Here is a 10,290-nt window from a genome sequence, read left to right on the forward strand (position 1 = left end):
TAAAGCACATTTATGAGGCTGGCATGCATTGGCATATTGAAAATACCTGGCGCAAAGTAGGCACCCCATAGAAACTCGCCCATATTTTATAGACTGGGTCATAGCTATCTGTGTTCATATCTTACACGCTGCCTCTCTCCCCCTCCTCCAGGAAGGGACCCCTCTTAATTCTTTCCTGCCTCCCAGTGCTTAGCCCAGTGCCTCTTGGCACAAAATAGGCACAAGTACTCGAAAGAAAGTATGAATGCATGAGTCGCTGGCCTTCGCCTAGCCACAGCTGCCTCCTTTGGCCCTGGAGGAGAAGCGTCAAGCCCAGACTCCGAAACTGCCGCCACCAAACGCAAAACAGCCCGCTGCCTCGTCCTAACCAATCGGAGCCCGCCTTCTGGAGGCCCGCCCCATTCCGGCGATCGGTCATTAGTACCCGACCTCGGAAGCTGACCAATCAGCTGTTGCGTCCCCTTGTTATCCCCGCCCCAATGTTGAAACTGCTGCTTCCGAAGGCGAAGTAGGAGCGTCCCGGCTCCGCCCCACATCTGACCAATCAAAGCGCCCGGATCAGGCCCCGCCCCCGGCCGGCGAAGCGTGGGGTGGGCCTGGCGGAACTCCAAGTGGTGCCGGCGGCCTTTACCTGTGCGGTTAGCGGCTTCGCCGCAGTGAGTGTGGGAGTGGCGGGGCCGGGGATGGCGAGGAAGGGATCGGCGGGTTGCCCCACGTACGCCCCCAGGGAGGGTCCGGGCCCCGCGTTGGGGAGGAAGAGGGAGGCTGAGTCTACCTTTACCGGGGGTCCCGCCTCTGCGTTCCGCGGCACCGCAGCTGGTACTCTTACTGCGCCAGTTTGAACATCGCCTTCCCGTTGCCTTGGCGCAGCTGTAGCTTTCCAGAGTGCCGCCGGAGCCGGAGCCGGAGCCCCTCGGACTACAGGTCTGGCCCACAGCCGTTCGGTCAGATAGGGTGGGGGCCGGGACTCCGTGTCCTGCGGATCAGGCTGGTTACCCGCCTTGTCTGCACCACCACGCCCCCGCCCCCCTGCCCCGACCCCGGCGTCTGTACTCGCATCTCCACTGTCCCCCCTTCTCTGCGTGGGCGGGTCCAGGATAGCCAGGCCTCTCTCTGCTTTAGCCCCTGCAGCCGGTCCCTGAGGAGGGGTGGGAGGGCTGGGGGCAGAGCAGGGTTTCCGAGAGCAGGGTGTCTGTCTGGACCAGTGTTGGAGAGGGATCGTGTGTAACGGGAGAGCCTGAGTTTCTGGTTGGAGGAATCTGGGCTTGGGCTCTGAGGGAAGAGGAAGCCTCTTCCCCTAGCCTAAGGAATCCCTTCCAGAGGCATCAGTGTGTCCCTGAGCCTGGATCCCTGGGGGGCCAAAGGCTGGGAGAAGCAGGAGGCGGCTTCCCAGGCCCCCCTCGACGCTGTTTGGGGGAAGGCTAGCATAATCATGGACCCTGGAGCCCGATTTGGGTTCAAATCCTGGCTTTGCCACCTACAAGCTGTGTGACTTGGGGCTAGTAGCTTAATTTCTCTGAACTTGGTTTCTTCATTTGTAAAAAAAAAAAAAAAAAAGGGAAGAAGAAAGGAGGGGAGGAGAGAGGGAAGATTCCCTTCAGAAATCTGATTTGTGTTGAATTTGAAAGTTACAATGCTTTACATTTGTGGACTTGCCCTAATTGACTTCTACAAATTAAACTAGTCATAATTTCATAGTTAAGTTTGTCAAAGGGGGATTGATCTCTTTTGACATATTGGGAAACATGTTAGGAAACACACTCTGGCCAGTTTAATAATAGGCATTTACTGAGTGCTTACTGTGCACCAGGCACTGTACTAAGACTTACTATGCATTATCTCCTTTAATCCTTACAACAGTCTCATGAGGCTGGTGCTGTTATCTGTTTGGCAGATGAGGAAACTGAGGCACAGAGAGGTTAAATAACTTGCCTGAGGCTGCACAGTTAGCGAGTATCAGAGTGGGGATTTGAACCCAGGCCTCTGGCTCCTCAGGGCAGCCTCCTCAGCGCTGTGTCATGCTGTCTCTCTTGGCCTCAGGTAGGAGAACTCAGCTGTTAGGGCACTCTGCAGCCCGGGAGTCGGTGACACCTGTCGTGGGAAGCCAGTCGACACGCCCGGGATGGTGGAGACCAGAGATTTGGCGCAGCTGCGGCAGCTCAACCTGGAGCTCCTGAGGCAGCTGTGGGTTGGGCAGGATGCTGTGCGGCAGTCTGTGGCCAAGGCAGCCTCCGAGGTGAGCGCCTTGGCCAAGTCCCAGGAGTGAGGGAGGGGCTGTCTAACCCTCAGGCCAGAATCCAGGCCTTCCAGGTCATCTTGTGCAGTGTGCCCATTTTACTGATGATGAGAAAACCAAGTGAGGCCTAGCTTGGGAAGGGACTGGCCTGGGACACTGCAGAGGCTGGGGAAAGGATGAGGATCAGGCCTTCATGCCTAGTGCAGGCCAGCTGGGTGGGTGGCTGCGTGACCTGGCCTCTCTGTTCCAGTCGGGCCTGGACTCCAGCAGCATCTACGACTTAAAGATGCCATCATCCCGAGAGACGTCCTCAGTGGCCTCAAGAGGTTCCTGCCCACAGGATCCCCACCAAAGTGACCCCTGTGATAAGTCCTGGCCTGGTGGGGCCAGCTCCAGGGTGATCTCTCTCCCATCTGCCAAGTGCCTACACCAGGAGTCCCCAGGCCCACTGAGGCCCCACTCAGCTCCCTTGCTGGCCACCTCAGACTTGAACGACCCAGAGCTTTCAGCTGAGCTGGACAGTCTAGAAACCCAGGAGGCAGAGGCCCTGAGGTTCATCCTGGCTGAACAGAGCAAGCTGTCCGAGGTAACGTGGGAGAGCAGGGCATCCACTGATGGGCGCTTCCTTGAGCCTCAGTTTCCCACTGACAAATGCACTCACGGGCAGCCTCCCTTCCAGAGTGAGAGGCTCCTGGGAGATACTGTGAGTCGGGTCCAGCTCAGCCTAAGTGCTTGATAAGTTGTGGCCATTAATCTCTCAATGCTTTGGGAAGAAGGTGACCAGCCCCATTATGCAGACGGGAAGACTGGGGTTCAGAGGACAGACTTGTTCAAAGTCACACATGGACGGGGTGGGGCCAAACTCTTGTCTTCCAGCCCCCAAGCCCTTGGCTGAGCCCTGGGGCCCATGTCAGGGTATAAGTTAAGACACAGCCCCTTTCCCCCCCGCAAGGTGGGGCCTCCTTTGGGCCGGGCCTGGTGGCCTAGCGCTTGCCCCTCTTTGCCTCGCTCCTCAGCCGAAAGCGACCAGCAAGGAGTCTCCAGTGCCTGAGAAGAGCTGGCGCCTCAGACCGTACCTGGGCTACGACTGGATCGCAGGTGTGGCTCGCCCCCGGGCCTGCGGGTGGGAGGTGGAGGCCCCAGCTTGCTTACGCACCTGCCTGAGCCCCCCACCAGGCGCTGCTGCTCTTTCTCCCACTGTTCCACCCTCCTCAGTGAGCACCTCCAGGGCCGCGTCTCCTGTCTCGGCCCTTGGCACAGAGACGGTGCTCACCGAGTGTTTGTTGGGTGAATGGACAAATCAGAGCTGCTGTATTTGTTGGCGTTTATTGTGTGTCAGGTCCCTGCGAAACTCTCTATGCAAAGCATCTCTTTATGTTATACTGCCCATCAGTGGCCTCTTTCACCCGCATTATCACCCGTTTTTGGCACAGCAGCCAGCATGAATGTTTAAACATGGAAATTGATCACGTTACTCAGAGTACTTAGCACTTAGAGTAAAACCCAAAATCCTTATCTAGACTTTTGAGATGTGATCTGACTTTGACTTGTGCTGGTCCCGTGACATGGCCTCTAGGTCCTTGAGCCTGCCATGCTCATGGCTACCTCAGGGCCTTTGCACTTACTGTTCCCTCTGCTTTGAATACACTTCCCTAGATTCACACTCACTGGTTCCTTTTCATCACTGAGCGCTCAGCTCAAATGGTAGGCCTTCCACAAGCACAATGTCGTAAGGCCACCGCCCCTGCATCCTTGCCTATTGCATCAGCCATTTGTATGTCCTTCACATCATTCATTCATTCTCAGGAGTCGTCCTGTTTGCTTGTTTCTTGTCTAACTCCTCCAGTAGATTGTAAGCTCCATTGGAGCAGAGACCTGGTTGTCTTTTTGCTGCTGTGTTCCCCGAGCCTTAGCCTAGAACGGTGCCTGGCACATAGTAGGCCCTCAGCCAACACTGGTTGAGTGAGTGAGTGGACAGCGCTAGGAGGTTGGTGCTGTTGGACCCTCACTTTCACAAAGGAGGAAGCAGACATACAGAGAAGTTGAGTTGCTGCCCAAAGGCAGGAGCTCCGTGGGGCTGCTGGGACCCCGTGGAGACGGGGACATCAGCCCTGTCCCGAGGACGTCCCTGACTGCCACTCACTGCCTTGCTTCCCGTCTCTGGGAAGGTGGAGGCACCTGCCCCCTGCTTGCCCCACCCGCCTTCCGAGCTCCGGTCCTGTCCCTGCCCTTGTGTGCTTGGGCCCCATCCCTTCTGGGCTCCCAGGAGCTTTCTTCCCTGTAATTCTTTCCTCTCCTTCCACCACCATCCCTCTGCCCCGTCAGCATGTGAACGCTGGGGAATGTTAATGAGAACTGATTTCACAGAGTGCTTCTTGTGTGCCGAGCCCTGTTCCAAGAGCTTTCCTCTGCTTTGCTCTCATTCACTCCTTGACTCTTCACAATAATCCGATTAGGTGGATGCCGTTCCTGTCCCCATTGACGGAGGCCCCAAGAGACTAAAACACTTAGCAAAGTCTCACATCTGGTCGGGGGTGAAGCTCAGTCTGTGATTTCCCACCCTGAGGAAGCATCGATCCCTTCATTCTACCTTTGTTTTTAGTTACAGCCATGTTCTCTGCTTTTCTTTATTACAAAACTCCTCAACAGGGCCGTCTAGACGCGCTGTCTCCAGTTGCTCCTCCCTACTTTTTCTTAAATCGGGCTTCAGCCCCCGACCCCCTCCAGCGCCATCCTCCGAGGGGTCAGCCGTGACCTCTGCATCACCAGCTCCCAGCTCAGTTCTCAGCCACGCCTTTCTTGGCTTCTGAGCCACGTGGACACAGTGCCCCCCCCCCCCCCCCCACCAAAGCTCTTTCCTCCCTTGACTTCGAGGCTCGGGCACCCGCCTGCCCCTTCCCCACCCCGCTGGCTGCTCTGTTCAGTCTCCTCTGCTGGATCTGCTTCCTTGTTCCAACCTCCAAACTCCCAAGGCCCCTCCTCAGTGCCAAGGTTCTCCGCACTCTCTTCTCCCCAACGTTGTCTCTACCTGTGCTGCTCCTCTGACTTCCAGACTTGTGTATCTGGCTTTCTTCTCTGTAGAGCTCATTAGGTGTGTTAGACTAATCTCAGGTCCAAAATCAAGGTCCTGCTCTTCGCCCCTCCTGGTCCTCCCGCAGTCTTTCCTATCTCTGTTAGTGGCCATTCCATTTATGGAGCTAATGACCATAATCTTGAGATCGGCCTCGATTTTTCTTCTCTTTTTCTCACACTGTACCTCCTGGTAACCCTGTCTTCAGCATATTTCTAGAATTCGACTACTTGTCTCCACCAGGATGCCTGCAGTAGCCCCCGACCTGGTGCCCCTGCTTCCCCTCACCGTGCAGCAGCCGGAAGGGGAGTCCTGTAGAAGCACATGGCTGATCTGATTGCATCACTCCTCGTCCCCAAACCCTGTGCTGGCTTCCCAGCCTCATCTCCTCCACCCTCACCCATCCACCCATTTCACTTCCTGGGTGTTCCTCAAATGTACCAACCACACACCTGCCCTAGGGCCTTTGCACTTGCTCTTCTGTCTGCCTGGGATGTCCCCATGGCTCCCTCCCCCCTTCATCAGTTCAGTGCTCAGGTGTCACCTCCTCAGAGAAACTTCCTCTGGCTCCTCTGCCCTACCAAGCTCCGTTTCCCAACTCTCTCTCTCTTACTTTCCAACAGGTGTCACAGGTTTCTTTGGTGACTAGTTCCTCTGTTGCCACATTAGAATGTAAGCCTTATGAGCGGAGGGGCTCTGTCCAGATTGCTGTTCTTTCCCCAGCACATAAAGCAGTGTCTGGCCCACAGTAGGGGCTCTATAAATGTGTTTTCTGGATGGATGGTTGGATATACATGAGGGTAGATAGACGTGGAGACAAAACCCACAGTCACATGAGCGGAGGGTCCCTTCCAGGTCTGTACGAGGCACAGGGGGGTGAGAGCAGGTGGCCTGGGTGCCAGCGCCGAGCACCCCTGAGTCTTGGCCACACGGCAGCTCCTTTGTGCATTGCCCACTCCAGGGTCTCTGGACAACAGCTCTCCCATAACCAGCAAGCCCGAGGCCTTCTTCTCGAAGCTGCAGAAGTTCCGGGAAGCCAACAAGGAGGAGTGTATTTGCAGTGACCCCGAGTGAGCAGGGGTGGGCATGGGATGGGCCGGGCGGCTCAGCGTGGGGTCCCCCTGGCCTGCTCACCCTCTCGCCCTCACAGACCGCAGTTCCTGAGCCTGCAGGAGGGTGGTGCTGTGGAGCAGGACCACGAATGTGAGTGTGAGCGCCCAGCGGCCGCCCCATAGCCCAGCCAAGGCCTGGGGGCCTGGGGAGGCAGCTGAGTGCTGGGGACTTGGGGAGGGAGGCCTGGAGTCCAGACAGTGGGGGCGAGCCCTGGGTGGGGGGTGGGGGTGAGCTGAGGCCTGGCCTTGGCCTCGTGGGGAATAGGGCCAGCCCTGTGCCACCGCCTTCTGTTTCCTCCCACGTGCCCCGCCCCTGCTCCCCCACCCCCTGCACGTGGGTCACCTGGGTGGGCGGTGGGGGGTCCCGCTTAGTCACAGGAGCACCCGCGTCTTTGCTGTGGGTTTGCCCTTGCAGCGTGTGGTGTATACCTGTGTGTACATATGTGTTTGTGGGGTGTTCGTGTGAACGTATGTGTGTGTGCACCGTGTGTGTGATGACAAGGGCAGGCACATTCGTGTGTCCACAGATACGACTGTATGAAGCCATGCTTTGTGTTTGCACAGATGACATTTGCACATGAAGATGCTGGCACGTGCACGCGTGTCATGCTTGAGTAGAAGGCAGTGCCCAGTGTTGTTGCGTGTGAGCACATATCCATGTGCACGCCCTGTCAGTGTACATGTGGGCGGGCCTGTGAGTGTGGCCACTGGGGCTGTGCAGGGGCCGGCGGGCCTGTGTGGTTGGGGTCCGGGACCTACGTTCCCTGGTTGAGGGGGAGCTTCTGCTTCTCATGGGTCTCACAGGCGTGTATTGTTACCGTGTCAACCGGCGCCTGTTTCTGGTGCCTTCGGATCCTGGCACTCCCTGCCGCCTGTGCAGGACACCACGGGGCCAGCGGGGACCGGAGACCCTGGCGGAGCCAGCGCAGGTCAGGTGAGTGGCCAGAGCAGGCAGGACACCCACTGTAGGGGCAGCTGTAGGGGCAGCGGCAGCTGAGAAGGAGAGCGGAGCCTGGGACCCGCGGTTTTGAGGGAGGGCAGGATGGGCCACCGCGGCCCGGAGGCACCTGCAGCAGTGCCCCCATTTTCACCCCTGCCCAGGGTGAGCATCCCACTGTCTGTCCTGGAGCCCCCGCACCGGTACCGCATCCACCGGCGGAAGAGCTTCGATGCCTCTGACACTCTGGCGCTGCCCCGGGTGAGGATGGGCGTGGGGCTGCCCCCTGTCTGGCCCAGGTCGCCGGATGTGTTCTGAGGCCTAGAGGGCCAGGGACTGTCCGAAGGCCACATGGTGAGGCTGGGCCCAAGGACCCAAGTCTCTGAAGTTCAGGCGGGGCCACTTGCGTCACCTGTACTGTGCATGTTCCCTGAGGGTGGCCGGGCTCCCCACCCACGCCCTGGCTTCCAGGCGTATCTGCCCGGGCAGTGTGTTGGCGTAATGCACACGGGCCCCATTCCTTGCACTCTTGTGTGCCACGTGCACAGTCTTTAGTGGGATTATCTCATGGAGTCACAGCAACAGAGTGCAGGTCCTGCTGTTATCACACTTTATAGATGAGGAGACTGAGGCAGAGGGGATGTGACTTGTCCAAGGTCAGCTGGATGGAAGAGCTGGGATCAGAACCCAGGTCCTTATGCTTCCATGGTGCCTCCCATACAGCCACCCTTTGTATCTCCTGGGTAGGACAGGGGTCAGTGGGGACTGCACTCATTCCCAGTTGAGGCTGGGATGCTGTGGTTGGGGGAGGAGAAGGGTACTGAGGGAAGTCAGTTTGCTTGTCTGTAAAATGGGTATGACAGGGTCATGGTGTGGGCAGGGGCAGGTCCATGAGTCAGTACCCATCAGGGGCTTGGGGCAGAACCTGGCACACAGACCGTGCTCTGTCAGCACCCACGGCCTTCCCTCCGCCCATCTGTGGTCGGGGCCCAGGGCCTGGGTCAGCAGGGTTAGGAAAGGGAGGCCTGGGGTAACAGTGGTGGATAAGACCCCTGGTCTGGGGGAACCTCAGTCTGTGGGGGACACTGATTATTTGGGGGGCCCCCTCCACCCTCATGGGGGATGTAGCCCTGTCCTAGAAGATGCTGCCAGGCCAAGAGGAGAGGTACAGTCCCCCCCGGGGTGTGCCCAGTCAGCGAGGAGCCCCGCTCCAGGCCAGGTGCCTTAACCCCTTGCTCTCCACAGCACTGCCTGCTGGGCTGGGACATTCTCCCTCCGAAGTCTGAGAAAAGCTCAGCCCTCAAGAGCCTGGACCTCTGGTCCAGTGTCTCCTCCAAGGCCCAGCACTGGAAGCTCTCAGCCACTGGCCCTTCCTGCATGGTATGGTCCAGGGCGCCCTGGGAGGTGCAGAAGGCTTGGAGTCCCTTGGGGGGCAGGGTTGGGGTGGGAGTGCAGAGCCTGGAAGTGTCTCTCTACAGAGTCCCATCCCCCTGGCCCTGGCCCTGACCCACGGCACCTCTCCAGGCTCCACTGCTCCCTGCTGGCTACCCTGCCCCCTCCCTGGAAGGTGACCCCGACTCAGATTCAGAGGGGGGTGAGGCTGGAAGTGGGGGGACCTGCCCCCAAAGAGGCCCCCTCTGACACCCCTCCCTTCACTCTCCAGGCCATGCCAACACGGGTCCAACCCCCCACCCCGATCTGGTCAGAACCCTCAGTGCCCCAGCCCCGTGCCCCCCAGCCGAAGCCCTGAGGACTGGCCACTTGGAGGCGGACCGTGCCCCTGACATCGTTTCAGCCCCTCCCCTGTGCAGGGGCACCCATGAGAGAGGAGAGCCCTGCCCAGCCTCATCTGGAGGCGGACTCAGGCCCTGGGCTGGGCTGGTGCGTGGGCCCAGGACTGTCTCCTTCCTGGGGACAGAGAAGGAGACCCTGGGGTTGGGGTGAGGGGATTCTGTGACATGTTTGTAAATAAAGCTCAGTGCTTCCTGCAGCTCCAGATTCCCACATGTGCCGGGTCTGTCCTGCTGATGCCCTCAGAGCCCTGGAGGTGCCCTCACCTCAGCCTGCCCCCGTCACCTGGGGAAGGACACCTCTGACAACCTGTGTTGGGTGGGGTGGATCCAGTGCCCTGAGTGGGGCTGTTTGTGCAGCTTCCAACGCTGGGTAGGTGGCTTCCCTACCAGACAGGTGGGGGTGAGGGTCCCCAAAGTAGGCTGAGGCCAAGGTCAGCATGAAAAAGCCATCTCAGCCAGGGGTTCGGGGTCCTGGCTGAGACCTGTGGATGAGGCTGAAGCTGTGACAGTGGGGAATGAGTGAGGCTTCCCCTTCTTCTTGACCCTAGACACGGGTCCAGTGAAGGAGGGACTCTCTTGAAGTCCCTGGGCCAGATGGCTCCTTCACTCCCATCTCTAGCTCAGCCCTAGAAGCCACAGGTGATCCAGAGCCCCAGCAGGGACACATGGGGAAACGGAGGGCCAGGAGGGTTGGAGTTGGAGGCAGGGTTGGCCGGGAGCCCAGATCTGCCCTCCTGGATTCATCAGCAGCACCTATCTTTACCCCCATAGGTTGAACAATATGAAATCCCTGATTTTTAGGAGAAAAATGGAATAGCTGGGGAACCTAAGCCCAGGGAAGGCATGTGCTTTTTCTGAGGTTTCTAGCTTAGAGGGTTGGAGCTAGGGCTGTGGTCTGTGGCTCCCACCTGGAGCTTGTGAAGCCAGGAAAATCTCTTCCCATCATTCACAGCACACGGATTAGAATAAGTGAGGTTATGCCACAGTAACAAATTAACCCCCAAATCTCAGTGGTTTGACATAAAGGCTTATTTCTTGCTAATTTGTTCATACTACCTGTCTGTTATGGGTCACATGGGGCCTCTGTTTTGACATCGTCTTTTGGGGACCCAGGCCAACTGAGGCTCCACTTTCGGGGACAT

General features: G+C 58.3%; 1 protein-coding gene across 2 annotated transcripts; it reads left to right on the plus strand.

Moving 5' to 3' along the window:
- The first annotated feature begins 696 nt into the window (after window positions 1-696).
- On the plus strand, window positions 697-9,338 carry MIIP (migration and invasion inhibitory protein). Of its 2 annotated transcripts, none has more exons than XM_057745858.1 (10): window positions 697-924; window positions 2,041-2,236; window positions 2,487-2,822; window positions 3,253-3,334; window positions 6,268-6,376; window positions 6,457-6,509; window positions 7,223-7,352; window positions 7,520-7,616; window positions 8,601-8,735; window positions 9,019-9,338. In XM_057745858.1, exons 2-10 carry the CDS (start codon window positions 2,123-2,125, stop codon window positions 9,103-9,105), a joined length of 1,143 nt encoding a protein of 380 aa, XP_057601841.1. In that variant the 5' UTR covers window positions 697-924; window positions 2,041-2,122; the 3' UTR covers window positions 9,106-9,338. The 2 variants fall into 2 exon arrangements, with proteins under 2 accessions (XP_057601841.1, XP_057601832.1); XM_057745849.1 differs by lacking the exon at window positions 9,019-9,338 and adding an exon at window positions 8,834-8,991.
- The last annotated feature ends 952 nt before the right edge of the window (window positions 9,339-10,290 follow it).

Source organism: Hippopotamus amphibius, chromosome 1 (assembly GCF_030028045.1).
Source record: "Hippopotamus amphibius kiboko isolate mHipAmp2 chromosome 1, mHipAmp2.hap2, whole genome shotgun sequence".
In the NCBI taxonomy this organism is placed as follows: Eukaryota; Metazoa; Chordata; class Mammalia; order Artiodactyla; family Hippopotamidae; genus Hippopotamus; species Hippopotamus amphibius.

Coding starts and splice junctions, on each gene's coding strand:
- MIIP (XM_057745849.1), top strand. CDS start 2,123: ATGGTGGAGACCAGAGATTTGGCGCAGCTGCGGCAGCTCAACCTGGAG. Junction 2,823..3,252: donor AACAGAGCAAGCTGTCCGAG/GTAACGTGGGAG, acceptor CTCGCTCCTCAG/CCGAAAGCGACCAGCAAGGA. Junction 7,617..8,600: donor ACACTCTGGCGCTGCCCCGG/GTGAGGATGGGC, acceptor TGCTCTCCACAG/CACTGCCTGCTGGGCTGGGA.